Below are 20,481 nucleotides of genomic sequence, written 5' to 3' on the forward strand. Positions count from 1 at the left end.
AGGGAGGGAGGGAGGGAGGAAGGAAGAGAAAATTAGAAAAAGAAAGAAAAGTAAGCCATGAATTTGAAAGAGAGTTATGGAGATAGCATGGGAAGATTTGGAGAGAAGAGAAGAAAAACACAATTACATTGTAATTAAAAATAGATTTAAGCAGGGAAGTGGTGGTACACACCTCTAATCCCAGCACTGGAGCGGCAGAGGCAAGTGGATTTCTGTGAGTTTGAGGTCAGACTTGTCTACAAAGTGAGTTCCAGGACAGCCAGGGCTACAGAGAAACCCTGTCTGAGATAGATAGATAGATAGATAGATAGATAGATAGATAGATAGATAGATAGATAGATAGATTGAAAACCCTCTCCTCTCTACATATGGTTCATGCCACCTGTGATGGTTAGAGTTAACTGTCCATTTGACAGAATCTAAAATTACCTAGCAGATGCCCGTGGAGGGTTATCTTGGTTACACTAATGGAGTGGAAGACCTGTCCACTGTGGAACCATTATCCTGTTTAGAATCCTGGCCTGTGTGATTGGAGAAGAGCTGGGTACCAGGAAGCCTTCATCCCTCTGCTTTCTGGTTGTCAGTGTGATGTGAGCAGTGGCTTCGAGCTCCTGCTTGGCTTGACTTTTCCACTCTGATGTGCTGCACCTTGAATGTGAACTAAAATAGACCCATTCTCCCTTAAGTCAAGTGTATCGCATCACAATAACAAAGAAGAAGAAGAAGAAGGAGGAGGAGGAGGAGGAGGAGGAGGAGGAGGAGGAGGAGGAGGAGAAGGAGAAGAAGAAGGAGAGAAAAAAGAAAAAAAAGAAACTAAGACATCATCTTTAAAGGGGAAAAAATGGTGCTGGTGAGATGGTTCAGTGGGTAAAGTGCTCACTGCAGAAGCTGTAGCCACACAAACTGGGCACAGAAGTCCATGTGAGCCCAGGGATGAGGAGGCAGAGACGGAGATGTCAGGGGCTGGCTGACTGAACTGACGAGCTCCACATTCAGTGGGAGACCTTATCTCATAAAATCTGTGGATGGGCTGGAGACATGACTCCCTGGTTAAGGACACCGTTTTTCCTTGCAGAGGACCCAGGTTCAGTTTCTAGCACCCACACCACAGCTCAGAAGTATCTAAAACTCCAGTCAGAGGATCCAACGTCCTCTTCTGACCTCTTCTGGCAAAGAGGTGAAAAGCAATTGAAGAAGACACCTGACAGTGACTTCCGGTTTCCACATGCCTGCATACAGATGTGCACACACATAAACGCTTCCATACATGAGCCATAAACATACATGAAAGAGAAGTAAAACCTTTCCCCATAGTACCTGTGGTGTCTGAAGTAACAGTCAACACCCACATGCTCTCCGGTGTCTGCTACTTGCCCCTCTTAGTGCACCATATCATTTACACCATGGCGTAGCACCCAAAACAATGCACAGTCAGCGCACAGTCAGCGCACAGTCAGCGCACAGTCAGTGCACAGTCCTACTAAAGCTGATGCTTTTCTCCCAACAGTCTTTTGAGTCGACTAAGACAAAATAGCAAGGATTTTCACTGCTTCATTTGGACTCTGTCAGCAAATTAATTTTGTGAGAAACTGACACATCAGCCTGTGAGATACCATATTACATAGTAGAAGTGTCAGGCACTATTTCACGAGCCCTTTTCATTGGTGCTGTATTGAGACTGCTTTCTGGTGATAAAGATGACATTTCCTTTTGCCCTTGTCTGTATTGCTAATTGGAATCAGTCTGTCAACATCTTCTGCGATCACGATCCTGCCTTCAAATGCATTATTTATTCATTGTGAGTAGCTTATCTTCAGAGTCCATTCTCAGTTTGGCAATGAATTTGTTAAACAGAACAAGGTTAAGCAGCTGTCAACTCCATTATATATTCTACTTTGTCATTATTTTCAAATGTTTCAAATGTGCCCTACTCAACAAGCAAGTGGAACTGGAGCATTAGAGCACCCTTGAGATTGACAAACCACTCGAGATTTAGGTCTAAATGCACATCCCTGAGTAACAGCTTCAGAACTCAGCAGACATAGGCCTGAGGCCCAGGAACCTTAACACTCTGCAAGCTAAATGTGTATAATATTGTGGTGTAAAGAGTCCACTTTAAAGATGGTCCCTAAACTTTTTAATCATGGAAAGATTGTCTCTTTTCCTCTGGCCCCCTACAGCAACATCATACAGTTGTTAAAAGCAAGCATCCTACCTACCGCTTTCTCCTCTGCTGAATCACCACTGCACATGCCTGGGAACCAATAGGGTTTTTTGGTGGTGGTGGTGGTGGTGGTGGTGGTGGTGGTGGTGGTGGTGGTGGTGGAGTTTGTTTGTTTGTGTTTGTTTTGGGTCTTTTTTTTTTTTTTTTGAGACAGGGTTTGTGTAGCCCTGGCTGCCCTAGAACTAGCTCTATAGACCAGACTGGCCTTGAACTCACAGAGATCTGATTGACTCTGCCTCCCAAATGCTGGGCATTCACCACCACTGCCTGGCCTCAATAGTTACTTGTTAAGGGAGTGAGTGAATGTTTATAATCTTTTATTGTCTCTGCTATTCATGTAACACAGAAATACCTTAAAACATTTTTGTATTTGGGTGAATTTTCAGACTTAGTTACATTTCTTATATTCCCAGCACAGCAAACATCTGAATGTGGATTTCTGCCCTGTGAAGCACCTAGAACATAGAACCCAATTCCACAAGCAATTACTGAGAGACAAATGAGAGGCAGGCAAGAATTTGGTGTGTGACACACAGTTAACCTAAGTCAGTGGGTGAAAATGGGAGCGTTCAAGACGGAAAAGTGAGGGAGCCATCTACAAAGAGGAGTAGATGCCGTGCTACATCCTCATACTAGATGCCAGGCATATAAGTAAACTGTAAGCAAAGTCTTTAAATATTTTTAAAGAAAAAGCAGGACAGTTATTATATGAAATTAGAGGAAAGTGTTTGTTTTGTCTGTTTATTTTTATTTTTTGGTTTGGGTTTTTTTTTTTTGGTTTTGTGGGGGGGTTATTTGTTTGTTTGTTAGTTAGTTTGAAACAGGATCTTGCTATACAGCCTTTGCGGCCCTAGAATCCCCTATCCTATCCCAAGTTGACCTGGAACTCCCAGAGATCCATTTGCCTCTGCCTCCTGAGCACTGTGACTAAAGGTGTGCACCATCACATCTGGATTAGGGAAAGACTTTTAATTAGACGTACAAGGCTTCTTACAAACTGACAAGAACCATAAACAATAAAAGAGTGTGACCTATACCAAGAAAAGATATTTGTTAACACATAACTGCAAAGGTTTTGTATGTAAAACATACAAAAAATAAAATCTACTATAATAAGGCAATGCTATATGAAATATAAAAGGATATGAGCATAATTTATGATGGAAGGCATTAATATGATCATATACCTAACAAACACTACTCAAATGTCCATTGCAGCACAATTCTGTAGTATTGGAAGAATAGGGAAAACTGACTACCCATTAGGGAACTAAATGAACTGAGGTTCTGCAGTAGAAGTGGCCGTTCATACGGTAGTTAAAGTGGCTCTACACAAGCCGACTGTGAGGACACAGTGGAGTAAAAGCGCATCACATAGTCTCATGGAAAAGAGACAGTGTTTGACTTGGAAGAGTTTTTCAACCATATGGTGCATATTCCTTTTAAACACTTAATTAAAACAATTTTTGCAGCATACAAAATTAAAACAGTATGCCGAAATTTCTTGTGTTTGTTACCTTGCTTCAGTAATTATCAACGTTTTGACCAATGTTGGCATACATTTTTAAAGGTCACAGTTAATGTAAGGAGATGGTTGTCTACAGAGTTTGTGAATGAGGTGTGAACAGAGAGGGTGACAGGGCGTCTAGAGCAGGCACTGCAAGAACAGGACAGTGACCTTCTGGTGCAGCTTCCTCAATGAGCTGATAGGAGCTCAGGATGGACTGATAAAATTTCTAGTACAAGAGTTTCCTCTTGTCAGAACAGGACCACGTGCTACAAGAGCTAAGCATAAATTAGATGCAGTGACTTTCAAGAAGGTACAGAGAAACTTAATACACAAACCATCGAGAGTACAGAAGCACTAAAAGCCCCACGGCTACATTCTTCCTCCTTAGAAATCCTAACCAAATAATATGCCGTCAATGTTACATCTACAAGTCTATGAATTTTCACCTGATACATTTTTTGTTTGGTTTTGTGTGTTGTCTGTCTGTCTGTCTGTCTGTTTGTTTGTTTGTTTGTTTGTGATAATCTCAGTGTGCATCCCATGCTAGCCTCAAACTCAGTAATCCTCCTACCTCAGTCTCTAAAGTACAGTGATGTGTCTCCACATCTACCTATCTTATATAAATACTTGAGGAAAGCACTACCGTAACAGTTTCCTCTCCCCAAAACCTCCCTTCCCTTCTCTTCTCCCAAGTTCCAACTTATTTTAATCAGAGAACTCTTGAGGTTTGGTCTCTTACTATCTATTGTAATGCTAAATTCTTTACCAAAAGGTCTAGGCCTACTTATATATAATATAAGAGTGACTTTTATATTTACAAGCTTTTGTTGTGCAAACTTGATTGCTTGATTTAAAACTATTGGTTAAATAAAATTGGCTACAGCCAATTACTGGAGGGATTAGAGGTAGGTGAGTTTGGAGTGTCCTGGTTGGGAGAGAGAGACAAGAAGAGGAGGAAGAACAGGAGGAGAAGAGGAAGCTGCCATGAGTCAGGGTCAGGGTTAGGGTTCAGGGTTCAGGGTTCAGGGAGATGGACCATGAGCACATGGCCAGGAGAAACAGCAAGTATCTGGGGTACACCGCTGGGGAGGTAGCCAGGCCAGCAGTTAGAAGAGTAGATTGGGTGTTACCCCCAATAATTGTCTAGGCCAAATAAATATCCATAGTCTGAATCTCACTGTCTCATTTATTTGTAAGCTAGTTTGGGATAAGCTTAAACTGGTAGTACAACAGAGAACATCAAGTTGTTTCCTGAGGCCTCCCTCTCTGCTATTCTTCCTGGCGTTACCTCCCCCATATACACAGTGCCGCAGGGCAAACAGAGAAGGCACATAGCTGGGCTCTGCCTCGCTCTGTTGCCTACGAGCCTGGAGCTAGGGGAAATCATGCTGTTTGGGACAAGGGACACATACCTTTTGAAACAGTGTGCAGCTGTCAGGACCCAACAGCTACTCAGAAGGGTGGCTCCACAAAGCAGCCTGCCATCTCCATGGGACGACTTCAGCCTGAGGGAAGCCTGCCAAGGCCAGGCACCTCTAGAAGAAACCAAGCCACACGTTCAAGAGAGGAGAAAAGGAAAGAAAAACCTCAGGTAAAACAATGACTTCAGTGCAGGTCGGGGGATGAGCTCAGAGTGTAGCCATTAGGTCCTTCCTACATGGAGAACAATGCCCACTTAACTCTCACAAACTGGTCTTTTATTATTGGTCAAAAATATCAGCAACTCTGGAAACTTCTCCACAGGCATCTGTACATATCCTGCTCTTCTCTGACTCTTGGAAACAAGTTGTCTTCTTTGTATTTCATGAGTCCAGTGTAACTTCTCTACTTACCCTACATCACCTGCATAATATAAACCATGTAGCCTAAAGAAGTACTTGAACCAAAAGCTGGGTTTAAAATGCTTCCCTCTCCTCTCTTCCCCCTCCCCTTTCTTTTTCCCCAAGCTCTCCCCACTCCTCTCAGTGATGGTGCATAAGATAGAAACTGTAACTCAAAGCTCTCGCTATATACAAAAGCTCATGTGGTTCTTTCAATATTCAGATGCTACACAATAGTGGTTCTCAACCTTCCTAATGCTTCAGTTCCTTAATACAGTTCCTCCCGTTGTGGTGACCCTCCCCCTCAACATAAGATTATGTCATTGCTCCTTCATAACTATAATTTTGCTACTGTTAAGAACTATGATATAAGCTGGGTGGTGGTGGTGCACGCCTTTAATCCCAGCACTTGGGAGGCAGAGGCAGGTGGATTTCTGAGTTTGAGGCCAGCCTGGTCTACAGAGTGAGTTCCAGGACAGCCAAGGCTATACAGAGAAACCCTGTCTCAAAAAAAAAACAAACAAACAAAAAAAAGAACTATGATATAAATATTTGTGTTTTCCAATGAAAGGGTTGTTCAACACCCAAAGGGGGTTCACAACCTACAGGTTGAGAACCATGCTATGTAGATTTTTATCAGTTTTTATCTCATAAATATGATACTTTACCATGTAAATATGTATTAGATGATGCTATTATCTGTATCTGTTATAAATTTTAACTTGTAGGCTTGTAATGGAAAGAACTTAAAGGTCTTTATTTTCACAGTGGCAGTGCATTAACCTTTCAAGGTTTATATACATCAGGTATGTATTTCTGGTTTGGAAAAAGCTGCCATTGTAATTTTTCTTGGCTTTTAATTTCATCAATTTTCCGTGTGTCTGTGTGTGTCTGTGTGTGTCTGTGTGTGTCTGTGTGTGTGTGTCTGTGTGTCTGTGTGTTAGAGGACAACTTGGAGGAGTCAGTTTTTACTTCTACCACATGAGTTCCGGGGACCAAACTCAGGTCACCAGGCTTGGTGGCAAGCACCTTTGCCAATGAGCCATGTCACTGGCCCATGTAGAATTTTATGAGGAATGGTAACTTTGAAGGACTATGAGTAAACATTCACATTGATTTAAAAAAAACAGAAGAAGAAGGAGGAGAAGAGGAGGAGGAAGAGGAGGAAGAGGAGGAGGAGGAAGAGGAGGAGGAGAAAGAGGAGAAGGAGGAACCCAATCCTCCATTAAATGGCTCCTCAAAGTCACATGTTTTGTTTCTGCCACATTTTGTGTCAGAAACATATATCATAACTTACAAACAGTGGAGAACTAACATGGCTTATATGTACTGAATCTGCATCAAAGGACAGGAAAACTATCAGTGTGATCTTCATTCAATTTAGTTTATAAGATGATGAAAACTTGTTCCTTACATAACAAAAGGAATCCCTTGGTTTGTAACTCTTGTAGCACACACATATATTAGTAATCCTGTAATATCAGGATCTCCGTGAAGAACCTTTTACCTTAAAGAATTGTTCCCACCAATGATCCGCTTCTGTCGACGGTGCAGTAACCTCAGTCCACATCCAGATGAGAGCGTCTCTGAAACCAGACAGGGGGTTTCTGTTGCCCATCACCTCCCCTAGAAACTTCCTCCTCTATTTAAAAGTGCATTTCTCTGAAACTTGCAGCATAACTTTTCTTGCAATAAAAATAAGAGTTATCTTTTAACCAAACAACAAATCTCATGCAAGTAGATCAGAAACTTTATAACGTTTCTGGTCATTAGACTCTGAAGGATAAAAGGGCTGCCTGGTTATCCTTCCCTCTACGTTTCTGACATAAATACACAAGAGTTCAATTAAACAGATGAGAAACTGGCAAATGTTTACAAAAGAAAAACAAATATATAAAGCGTGATTAGATTTTAAAATAATTTTACAAATAATTTTGTAGGAGCAGTTTTTTAAATATATATTTAAATATTTATGCATTATATATTTATATATGTGTATATATTGCTTATAAACATAAACAATTTAAAATAGGAAGTACATAGTATACACACATTATCGTTTTATTCTTGTTATTTTTCTATCTGTATAAGAAGGGTGGGAACTGTACCAAGAACATGAAGCCCAAATCAGTGCTAATGGTTCCAGGGTAACTGGGCAAGAGACTCCACCAGAGAGCCAGCAGGAGGTTTTGGCAAAGAAAGAGGTACAGAATGTGTACCATTGACCTTAGGGGCATACCTTCAAAACCTGACCCCTCATCCCTTTGGATTTGCAATTTATAATGGCATTGTAATTTATAATATGAGAAAAACTTTGCAGTGATGTCCCAAGTTGAGCCAGGGTATCTGATGCCAAGAAAAGTAATGTTTTGATGCTGAGCTAGCAAAACTTAAATGTACACCACTCTTGTGCAGGCACCTGACTTTAAGAAACAAAAATCAGTCTCAAGCTGTGTGTACAGTAGCAAAGAACTGAGAAGCAAAACCAAGTCCATTCTAAGAGCATCTCATCAGATGACCAATCACCAAACACCCATATTTAATTATCCTATGGAAGTCACCAGGCTCTGAGCTGCAGCAGAAAGCAATAAGACAATGAAGCAAATTCTATCGTGTAGCTAGACATGAAACACATTCATTGAGGAATGGAAGCACTGCCTAGCACAGAAAAGCATCAAAATAAAATGTGTTTCAGCATTCACTTTTACATTTTCAACTGCTTCAGGAATTTGACATAATCCAAATAATTCGTTATACTTAATTTGTAAGTGTAATTTTAATTATTGAAGGGAACTTAACAAATTAAGTTGTCTTTAGGGAAACAAGTTAAGTTGTCTTTAGGGAAACCGGCTTCTGAATATATATGTACATGTATATGTGTGTATGTATGTATGTGTATGTTATATGTATTAGTATCTTGCCTGCACATTTGTCTGTGTGAGGGTGTTAGGTCCCTTGGAAATACAGTTATAGTCACGTGGGCGCTGGGAATTGAGCCCAGGTCCTCTGAAAGAGCAGCCAGTGCTCTTAGGTGTTGAGCCATCTTTCCAGCCCACATGAGTGTGAGTACTGCTATCACACTCAGAAGCCCCTCATAATCAAAGAACCATGTAATTCTTTCCTGTTCTTGTATTATCTCAATAATTCCTAGAGGGGAGGTATGTGAATGAACCAGATCTATGTAGTTCTATGGAGATCAAAAAGCTTTTTCTTTTTATCAAAGATAACCAAGGATTTCTCAAAAAAGTCAATTCTCTCATTCTTTTGTTTAAAGCAATATTATTACTTTATACAACTTGAATATGCAAAGAACTTTCAAGAACTAAGAATGACAGAGCAACTTAATATCCCAATATTGCACTGCATTCTCAATTTCCTTAAGCTTTGAATGTTTAGAGAATAAAATCTACAAAAGAAAATTTGTCTTTTAAAAATTGACTTTAATCAGGTGGGCTAACTCACAACTGTAATCCCACTATTCAGCAGCCTGAGGCAGGAGGATTTGGTGATGGCAGGACTACCTGGGCTGCAGAGTGAGTTCCAGATTAATCTGAGCATAATGAGAGTCTGCTCCAAGACAAAACAAAAGTCTCTTAAAAGCTATTCCTGCTCTTTCATATAGCAATAATAAGAATGATCTTGGTCCTGAGTCTTTAAGGAGACAACAACCAGATATATTGCATTCTGAGAAGGATGCAGAAATGGCTGGGACTGTAAAGAGAGCTGGAGTTGATTTCAGAGACTGCAAGGTTCTGAAAGGCCACTCACTCCTCTGTAAGCCTTACAGAGACACAGCATAAACATGAACACCAACAAGGGGCTATGTAAATTCCCTTTGCACTAGGATTTTGTTAGTCTGCGGTAGTCACGGGAATCAGTAACTCTCTGCTTGCTTAACGGTCCAGAAGTGACTTACCTTTATTACCATTACTTGATGCTTTCTTCTCGAAATAGTCACAGATGACTCCTGCATCCTCACTGTGGCGGCAGTTGTGCCTTCCAATGTCTTGCTTGACACAGTCAGCCAGGGCCTTCTCACTTCCTGTGCACTTCACATTATCCATGTGGATGGGGCCTTTTCCTTCCCCAAAGTAAGCCATAGTCCTTGCTCTGGCAGGTCCCCTGGAAACAGAGCATTCTTCAGACACCCAAGGTCAGCCAACCAAGCATCTGGCAGACTTCAGCACACACCAGCTCAACTCTGCCTTAGATCTGAATATTAAAATTAGTATGGGCATGTACTGAAAATCATGTTTTGTGACGTCAAAACACTTAACACTGTTGAGTGGTGTAGGCCTTTGATACTCTATAGAATCAACTGCCTCTAATTTAGCTTCTACTTAGAAAGTCACACACAATAGAATGTCAAAAATAAAGTCACTCCCAAATTTTCCCTCTTTACTATCACAGTGCCAAGAAAAACATCCAATTAAATAATAACCAGAGAGCCAGAGACTAATTTTTTCACTTCCCTTTGAAGCAAAAGTACAATTCTTAACACAGAAAAAGCTGGGAATTGTGGAAGACTTATTTTGGAATATTTCCTTTTTTGTCATTTTTACATTACTTTCTGAAGTTACACAATCCAAAAACTTTGTTAAAGAAGAGAACTAAAAATTCCATATTTAATTCAATTTCTAATAAATCACTGAACACAATCATGAAAAGAAAAATCATTAAAATTAGAATCAGGAGAACTGTCCTTAACATATCACATTAGAAAAAATGATTAGCAAAGATATAAATAAGATAAAAATACCGAGCCACTTTCCTGCAAACCACACTAAGGAAAGTAAGAAGAGAAGTCAGAAAGCTGGTGTTTGTAATAAACATCTACAAATACATTTATTGGCAAATGCTTGTCTAGAGAAAATACATATCATACAAAGAAATCCCCAAATTTACACAAAAAAATAACTTAAAAATCCAACAACTTAGATAAGAAAGCAAGCTAGATCCCAAATAAAATAATCTCAATAAAGATAGATGCCATACATTGCCCTTTATATAAAAGAAAATACTGGTCAGTAAACAAATGGACATGTGTTTGGGATTAGTGATGAGGTAAACTCTAGCTATTCACAAGTTTCAAGAATGCTACTGAATGTGCAAATTAGTGTAGCCACATGGGAAAGCGGCCTTACTGCCCTGGACAAACTTGAGTGACACATAGTCAACATACTAATGGTTATATTCCTGAGTATATTAATTAAAAACTCTCTTGAACAGGTCCCTATAAAGGCATCTGGGCTCTGTCTCCTGTACTAGCGCTCTCTCCATGGACTCCACCGCACCCCACTGGGCTGTACAGTTTCCACCATCGAGAAGGTCCTCAGGAGGAGAGACTCCTCAAACTTCCTATTTACCAGAACTGTGAGTTGGACAAACTTCATTCTTTATAAACTACTCAGCCTGTGCTTTTCAGTTACAGCAATGAAAAATCCACTACTTCTACAAACATATGTGCAGGGTCAATAAAATAAAGAGATAAAACTGTGTATCTATGGACTCTAATATTACAGAGCAAAATGGGTACAAATTAATCACAGCCTCTGGTATAGGAGGTCTCTCAAAAGCAATACAGAAACAAGGCAGATATCTGAAGATCCTAACGTAGGATAGCTGACTTCCAAAATCAGATTTTTAAAAATAGACCAAAATTTTAAGTTATAGATCACATACCTTAAAGTTATAAAAAATTAATAAGATTACACAAAATTTGGGAGAGTTTTTACTTTGCGTACTGGAGTAAGAACAGTGTGGATGGCACACTGGACTCTTAAAGCTACACTAACACTATTTCTTAAGCTTGGTGGTAGTGATGAGGTGCTTCATACTATTCTAAAAACTATGAATATCTATAGTGATGTGTATAAATGCATGTATACATATATTTATTGTGAAAGGAGAAAATTAGAAAATTTAAAATAAACTTCCAGGAGGAACATAACTATATGTTTATGTATGTCAACTAAGAGGTTTTTTCCACTCTTCAGGTATTTTTAAATGGATAACAGGATCAGATTTATATTCCATTGAATATTACAAAATGCTGTAACTTTCTTCTAGTTAGCTTTAACTTGACACAGCCAAGAACTATCTGAGGACTTCCAAATGGGGTTGGGGGGTTGCCTCTAACAGACTGTACCTGTGAATAGATCTATGGGGACAAATTCTTGAATGCTAATTTATGTAGGTGTGCCCTGCCCACTGTGGGTAGTACAATCCCTAGGCAGGTGGGACTGGGTTGAAAAGAAGAGGCAGCTGAATGTGAGCTTAGAGGCAAGCCAGTAAACAATGTTTCTCTCTGATCCCTGCTTCTGACTTCCCTGGTGATGTAATCACCTGATGCATAAGATGAAAGAAATGCTTCCCTCCCAAGTTGATCTTGGTGGGGCTGATCTTTCACAACAACAGAAAGCAAAGTCAAATAGTGCTTTATTTGAGATAGCATATACAACTACATCAGAAATTAAGTCCTTTGCAAGTATTTAAATGTAAGACAAAATGTGTATAATGTTATATTTCTATGAAAACAGTGGTGGTGGTATGCCAATTTAAATTTTAGTTATGAATGCCACTCAAATCACTAGGCTGTTCAAAACCAAACTCATTTGAAACATTCACACAAAGTTCAAACACATTGGAACTTCCCTCTCGACTGATCTAGCCCAGTATATTCAACTGATCTCAGCATACTCTGTTAGCAGTCCAAGAACAATGTGTTACATGCTATACTTCGTGAGACATTATGTAACGTGTAATTAAAGACTGCCTTTGGCTTTCTGTTTATGTTAAGCATACCATAATAGTTCCACTCATGTTTCCTGGGTTTTATGACCACATTCCTGTTTGGCTTTTGTAAAATACTTTCTAACTCTATTCTGAGTTTCACTGTTTGCCCGAGATCCCTCACTCATGAGATTGTTGACAGGAGGAGAGATCTCTAGAATGTCTACATAAGAGGCTCAAACCTTTAGATCTCTGGGGGCAAATTCTTGATTGCTAATTTATGTAGGTGGGCCCTGCCCACCATGGGCAGTACAATCCCTAGCCAGGTGGGACTGGGTTGGAAAAAAGAAGCAACTAAATGTGAGCTTGGGAGCAAGCCAGTAAATGGCATACAACATTTTCTGGATTGATTTTCACAAATGAATGTGTTGCCAGAATTTTTCATGATTTAAAACAGACATGAAAAGAAGATCCCCTGTTCAGGTCACATATGCGTCTTCACTTGGATGTGTGTTCCTGTATAAACTCTCATGTTCTCTTAGTTGGGAGTCATAAAACCATTCACATATATCTAGATTTAGCAGATATTGAAATGATTCTCATTTAAATGACAACTGCCAGGCAAAGCATAGGTGGCCAAGCAAGCAGTGTTAACAGAATGCTTTCCAAAAGCTAAGCTGGGAGTGGACCATGAACAGTGTGCATTTGTTTTCAAATGGAGGAATGAATTGGAAATAGAGAGAGCAAAGGACTTTTAAAACCAAACTCTGACTAAACTCACCTCTGCCTCTGGAGTAGACTGCATGTCAGCACTACAAATTATAGACCCACTGACCATGAGATAAGGAAAATGGCAAGCAGACCATACACAAGGCATTAAATCAGAGTATTTCAATAACAAAAGATTGACATTTTATAAAATGCAAATGCTATTTTGTATTAAATGTCCTCTATACAGCAAAGCTAATTTAATGGATCAATATTTAAGATATGTATTTAAATAAGGGTATATTTTATAAATGCAGTCATTGCTTGTTATCTACTATGAACTAGGTAAACATATCTATTAGCCTATATTTCACAGCCCTTTATGCTAATAATCATGTGTGTTTTGTGTGTGGTGATACACATGAGTGTAAAAGTTCATGTGTTAAGCACATGTGAAGGTCATTTTGGCTAGGTTTGCTGGTCAGTCAGCTCTCAAGATCCGCCTGTCTCTATCCTGCAGTGCTATGGCTACAAGCATACACAGCCAGGCCTGGTTTTCTACGTATGTTCTGAGTGTTCCTCATGCCTGCTTAGCAAACACTCTTTCCCACTGAACCACTTCCCAGGCCTCTGTGATGTAACTTGTACTTCTATTTGTAAACCGAAAGCCCTCATGTGAAATGTTTTCACTGTTTTTCATGAAAATTCCAATCACCCATCTGAGAACCTGCCTTCTCCAGATTTGAATACCCATATTTTCTTAACTCATACCACAAATAAGTATTTCTCCATAAGCCACATTATGGCCTTCTTCCACTGAGGAACACTGCATAGCATATCATCCCTAGCCTGAGTACTGTTTCAAACATCGAAATTAAGGTATGCATGCACACACACACACACACACACACACACAAATTCAGGAGGAAAAATGCAAAGCACTGAGTAGATTACACAAGAAGACAAGTATTTACAAGCATGACAACTGACACAGAGAGGCAGCAGGCTCGCCTCAGCTCCATCAGCGTTTACTCTGCTTGCAGCTGCCCAGCACAGCTTGACTCCCATGAGTAACAAGAACCAACTGTTGCTTCAGTGTGTGTGTGGGGGGGGGGGAAATGTAGGTGCCAAACCATCAGTTACAGGAAAAGGTGAGCTGAGTGCCTGCAGCTGCAGACAGCAGTGTTATGAATAGTCAGCGTTGGGCTGTTCCAATATCACAGAATCTCTGTATTTGTGATGTTTTGTACTCTATATTTCTTGGAAACCTATAGTGAACACAACTGGACTACTTACTGCTGCTTTATAATTCCAAACCACCATGCCGTCGATAATTTTAATTGAAGAAACTAACTTTACATAAAAGAAACTCACTAGAATAAACCTTAAAAAATTATGAGTCAGAGAAACCGTCCCCAAGTACCATCCCAGAGAATTCTGTCTTCCTTACTTATAGCCAAGCTGCCGGCAGATCACAGCTGCATGCTTATCGGTCCATCCGTCATCGCAGATTGTTCCCCACTGGCCATTGACAAAAACCTCCACTCGTCCTTCCTTCTTACTCTCTCCATCCATTAGTCTGATGGGAAAACCTAAGTCATGGTTTAAATACGTTAAAAAAGCCAAAACAACCCAGGTTATGTCAAAGCATGAAAACCTTACAAAATACAATTTTTAAAAATCAGATATAGAATCACCTACCAATCCTTCCTTTGGAGCAGGAGATGAAATACCAGTAATATCCTATATCCACTCTTACTGTCTTTATTAAAGCCCTGCAATCAATGGGCTCATCTTGCTCAACTTTCTATTCCTGGCATTTGGAAATGCCTCCTATGCAGAGGACAAGAATGGATGGATGGATGGATGGATGGATGGATGGATGGAGGGATGATGGATGGACAGACAACAGGCAAATGTATGGCACTCTAAAATCATGAGCTAGCCTTTTTTTATTATGATTAACTTCTAAATAGTAATAGAGCATTAACAGCGTTCTTTTGTTTAGGTTGTTTTATAACTCATGAACATAGCTGGAATATATACTTCCAAGTTAGAATTTTTAAGGAGGTATAAGCGTTGGCATAGATGGATAACAAAGCTGGGCAGGCGGCTAGAAAGGGTGCCAGGGAGGAGGTCAGCATTCGGAAAAATTCTAAAACCTTCTCAACTATTTATATCAAAGAAAGGACTTAAATCACAAAACATATTAATACTTAAAAACCAAGAGACTGGTTTCTCGTCAATTAAGGTTGAAGTTGCATAAATGATAGAATGTCACATCTCTATCTGCCACATTATATAGATAGGAAGAAAGATACAGATATAGAAAACATGGAGATTGTGGTAGGTAGATGGATGGTGTCACTCAGGACAACACAGAAATTGTGGTAGGTAGATGGATGGTGTCACAGGGCCTTTACCGAGAATCACACTCTAGGATAGGAAGGTGCAGCCATGAAGCCACATCCCAGGTCTATACAGTGGTGTCCTCATGGAGAAGAAGACAGACTTAGTTTAAAAAGAAAGACTATTGGAAAAGGCACCAGAAAAAGACCTGCCTTCTATAAGTCAAGGACAGGAACCAGGAGAATCTGTATCCTTTACAGTCTCTGCTTCAGAATTCCCTCTCAAGGGTCCAACCTCAGTGAGACCATGGGTTTTAATGTCTCACTTCCAGACTGTGAGATAATAAATATCTGTGTTGACACCACCTCCATCTGTGGACTTCACAACATTGCAAGCAGATTGATACATACAGCTTTGGTTGCCTAGTTACAAAGGTCTTCTGGCTTCAGGAGAACCTACTAGTGAAAACTTAAGGGTAAAAGTGATCAGAACAACCAAGGAGGTGGAATCAGGGGGCTGAAGACCAAAATATCATTAATGCATGCTTAAAACAACATACAGGATTATGGCATTATGAATTGACATTTGTTACCTTAAAAAATTGTGGGCAAGATGGACATATTTTATTTTTCTTCCTCAAAATCCCAAAATCTATCTCCCCACCACAAAAGCAAAAAAAAAAAAAAAAAAAAAAAAACCATGTTGTGCTGTTTAAAGCCCTCACTGAGACTCACATACTGTGGCAAAATAAATTGTGAAGTCATTGGGGTGTGTCCCAATTCAGTATAACCTATGTCCTAATGAAGACCAAAAAAAAAAAAAGACAATTTTTAGCTCTCCATTCTTCCTTGTGTCCACAATGATCCAACCTTTAACTTAAATCTGTGGTCAGGATTACTTCATGAGACAGGAGAGAGAATCCCATAGCAGAGTCAAAACCAGCAAATGTTTAAGTGAATATTCTATGCACTTCTAACTAGTGGCATTCAAATGGTAGCATGTTTTAGCTATGTATGAAACAGAACATTTGACGCTTTATATTGCTTATTAATATGTCTGAAATCTTACTGTTCTTCACAAGAGAAGGTGTAAAGATTAGTGATTCCCCAAAGACAAAATTTAAATTGATAAGATTTTTTTAAGATTCTTATTTTTCATTTTTTTTTACATTCTTAAATCTTTGTTTTAATGTTAGGAAAATATATCTACATGGAATTAGATCTCCATGATCTATCTAGTTTTAAGAAAATGTCATCTATTCTATTTTTTTAATTTAATTTATTTTTATGTGTATGGATGTTTTGCTTGTAAATATGTCTGTGCATGCCTGGCTCCTACAGAGGCTGAGAGGGGCTGGGATCACCTGAGACTACTCACAGGAAGTGGTGAGCTGACGTGTGGCTCCTTAGAACTAAACATCAGACCTTCTGAAAGAGCAGCCAGTGCTCTGTACCACTGAGCCAGCTCTCCAGTCCTAAATTTTTATAGACTCTTAAAAAAAATGACAATGGTATGTGTGTGTGTGTGTGTGTGTGTGTGTGTGTGTGTGTGTGTGTGTGTGTTTGTAAATGTCTCTGGGACCCATTCCCAGGCCCATGATTATCAAGGTAGATAGACAACCTAGGGGAGTTGGTTCTCTCCTTCTATCATATGAATTCTTGGGATTGAACTATAAACTTTTTTTTTCTTAATTGAGCAATCTAGATGCTTAATGAAAACAAATCCAGAATTAGACATGTGATGGGATTTGAGACCTCAAAAGGTTATTTTTCTTGAGAAACAGACCTTTTGACAGTAAAGTCAAGGATGGGAAGTGTTTCACATTCCAGAGCACTGGTTGGAGGAGCAGAGTGAACGCTTGTGACCTCAAATGCAGCATCCTGTCCTCACCTGGAGAAAGCCTATGTCCATCGCTGTCAGGGTAGCAGGTGAGGCCCACATCTTCCCGATGGCTGCAATCGTGCCTTCCCCACTGTCTCCTGGAACACTGAATGAAGCTGGCTTCTTTTCCTGAGCAGCTGACGTCATCGAGCCATATGGGCCTGTTGCTGCCTTCAAAATGATTCACAGAGGACTGTTTGCCATATCTGTGGCAATGAAATAAATGCTGTTAGTGGAACTGCCACCCCATGCATTGAGGGACCAGTAAAAACAACCTAATTTAGTATCGTGACTTCAGAGGATAAGAATCTGACCTTTCTCCAGTCTTGAAGACCCAACTGTGCTTGCTTTCCTGTGCATTTGAATTAACTTAACGAACATTCTTTGGTTAATTTGATGAGTAACTAACCCGTAATTCATTCTTATGTTTTGATTACAGTTTAACCCACCAGCCAGAGAGCGTGCAAAGAGATAAACCTCAAATTCCTCACCGTGGAATAACTCTGTGAAGTAGAGAGAGATGATTGTTGGTTTGGGTCTCTACTCAATCTATCTGAGCTAGGCCGAGTTCACCAGCTTCTCTCTGGCTCTCTGGAGTCCTTCTCCAAGAGAGTCCTAATTCAGTGACTGCTCACAATCAGGACCCAGTGCTGGATTAAAATTTGGCTGTTGGTCTACCAAAGGAAGAATGACGAGTGTTCTTTTCTTAAGGTTATGTAATTTTAATGCACAATGTTTTTTATAAACGACACAGTGTGCCAATTGACTTTATTACATTATATTATGTACTGGAATAAGTGATGAGTTGTGAAATAGCAAAATCTGTAAAATTGAAAAGATGACAGTTGGTGACTGCATTTATTTTGACCCTTCTCTCAATATTTCTGTCATTCTTTAAGAATCATGCGGGTATCGCTAAACTTAAAGATCTTCAAGGTGCCTTCAACTCTCAGAGTCTGTGAAATTCACTTCTCAGTCAGAAATCTTGGGCCAGTCCCTCCCCTCACTCGATACCTTTATTACCTCTCTACCAAGGGCATGAAGATAAATTTTCCATTTGCCATGAATTTTTTTAATAGTTCTATTGTGCAACCATTACATTTTTCTAACTAGATAAATTTATTTAATAAGTTATGGCAACAGTGTTTAAATAGTTACTTTAAGGCCATTTGTCTAACTAATCAAGGTTGTTGTTTTTTTCCCCCACAAAAACCAATGAATTTAAATTGCATATTGCCGTCACTCCTGACTTAAAGCATTTTCCCAGGGAATGCATTAACCTTATCTCTCTCTGTCTAATTCAGCCACGAAACATATAACAGGAAGTTTTGTTAGCCCGGGTCTGCATTTATACAAAGAAACCAAGTTTACTCTTCTCATTCCAAGTGAATCATTGCCTTCAGAACTTCCTTTGGAACTTAACTGTGGTGCACGCTCACACTGACACATGAATGAGAACGCTTTAAGTATCCCTAAGTCCAGATAATTTATCCAAGAGAGGCAACGGCATGGATCTCTAAAACTAAAGTATAAGCTAAATGTAAACTAAAATATAAAATATGGAGGAAAAACTCAGTGCTACTTGGTTGTTTTCACTAATGAGAAAAAAATGTGAAAATAAATTCCTGTATCTCAGTTTAAATTGTCAGCATAACATACTCATTCAATACAACGTGGCATATGCTAAGAAGTTCTTATTAATTAAATGGTCATATGTATTTGGCAATTATACTTCTTGACCTAATAATTTCAACAACTGCTATCTGCCAAAAATTATAAATGTCAGTAACTTTGCACTTTTATATGTTCATGATAGCATTATTTATGATTAAGCTGAAAGTTATATTTACCCTAGAAAATTAACCTGAATATAATTAAATCATGGTGTGAGCATTACAGCATTACACCAAAACATATGACTCTGTACAATTATAAAACTAAAGCAAGTGTCTCTAAAATCACAGAGTTATATAATGGCTGATACAGAAGTACACATGCAACATATAATCTGTAAGAATGGAAAGTATCTTTTTCAAACTTTTTTTTAATTACAAATTTAAACATAGCTCTATCCTGCTTGAATAAGCTATATAATTTAAGGCTTAGTGAATATTTGCAATGAACTCTATTTCAAGCTGACATTAAGTTATTTCACCAACTATTAAAATAATTACATAGAACTATGAAGCACAAGAATAAAGGGGCATCCATGGGCTTCATTTGAATATCTACCTCAAGGCCATCATTTCTAGTTACTTAAATCAACTTAAGTCTTTCCACTGGAATGTATTATGTATGTAGCATAACATACTGCCCTAAGTGTGGTACTCAGACTGCAAGTGGGCAGGGTCAAAGGCTAGTTCTAAAGGCCAGCTCATCACAAGAGGGCTGTTCTTTTCCAACAAAAGTGTCGATTATCATCATGTTCCAAGAAAGAACTATGTGACACCACAACATTCCTCAATGAAATTGCTGAAATTGTAGACACAATGATGTCAAAACTAATAACATCCGGTAGTGACAATACATCATCATAAAAGCGAGCATTTAAAAAGCTTGCCTGAATAGACAAAAGAGTGCACTAGAAGTCACTCAGAACTCAACCAATTTGTTCAAGAAAAGAGAGATGTTGGTAGGAAAGGTACATGAAATAAATGACAAAAGACGATTACTCATCTTTAAAAATGTCATGTTCTAATCATAATTCCATTTGTAGGTAGGTAGGTGAGGTAGGTAGGTAGGTAAGTAGGTAGGTAGGTAGATGGGTAGGTAGAAAGGAAGTTAGGTGGGCATTACTAATATGACAGGCAAATGATGACAAACTATAGAAGATGATGGTGACAGATGATAAGCAAATAGACAATGACAGATGATACAGAGATAAGCATCTGATAAGTCATCCACATTTATTTTTAGAATTTAAAGGTAAGGATTATGCAATAATTCTGACTTTAAAGATGTGCTTTGACATTCAGTGTCCCCACAACAGTGAGCCTTACTTAAATCCCAGCAGTCGACAAGCCACGTATGTGTTCATCTCAGTCCAGCCGTCATCACAGACTGTTCCCCACTGTCCCCTGTAGTATACCTCCAAGCGACCTTCGTGGACACTTTTCCCTCCTGCAAGTCTGATGACACCATCTGTGATAAGGAAATAAAGACACAAAGCACATTAACTTAGAAAAGAAAGAAAGAAAGAAAGAAAGAAAGAAAGAAAGAAAGAAAGAAAGAAAGAGAAAGAGAGAAAGAGAGAAAGA

The 20,481-nt window shown here is 39.2% G+C and overlaps 1 protein-coding gene across 1 annotated transcript in view; it reads right to left on the bottom strand.

Moving 5' to 3' along the window:
* Window positions 1-20,481, bottom strand: part of Prss12 (serine protease 12) — a 58,801-nt gene that overhangs the window by 10,360 nt on the left and 27,960 nt on the right. The window contains exons 4-9 of the mRNA XM_028760475.1: window positions 20,224-20,365; window positions 17,234-17,430; window positions 14,445-14,586; window positions 9,471-9,676; window positions 7,062-7,140; window positions 5,147-5,269 (exon numbers count right to left, since the gene is read on the bottom strand). Of these exons, the coding sequence (XP_028616308.1) occupies window positions 5,147-5,269; window positions 7,062-7,140; window positions 9,471-9,676; window positions 14,445-14,586; window positions 17,234-17,430; window positions 20,224-20,365 (889 nt within the window). The remainder of the gene's footprint in view (window positions 1-5,146; window positions 5,270-7,061; window positions 7,141-9,470; window positions 9,677-14,444; window positions 14,587-17,233; window positions 17,431-20,223; window positions 20,366-20,481) is intronic.

The sequence above is a fragment of the Grammomys surdaster genome, unplaced genomic scaffold, assembly GCF_004785775.1.
Source record: "Grammomys surdaster isolate TR1022 unplaced genomic scaffold, NIH_TR_1.0 126531, whole genome shotgun sequence".
In the NCBI taxonomy this organism is placed as follows: Eukaryota; Metazoa; Chordata; class Mammalia; order Rodentia; family Muridae; genus Grammomys; species Grammomys surdaster.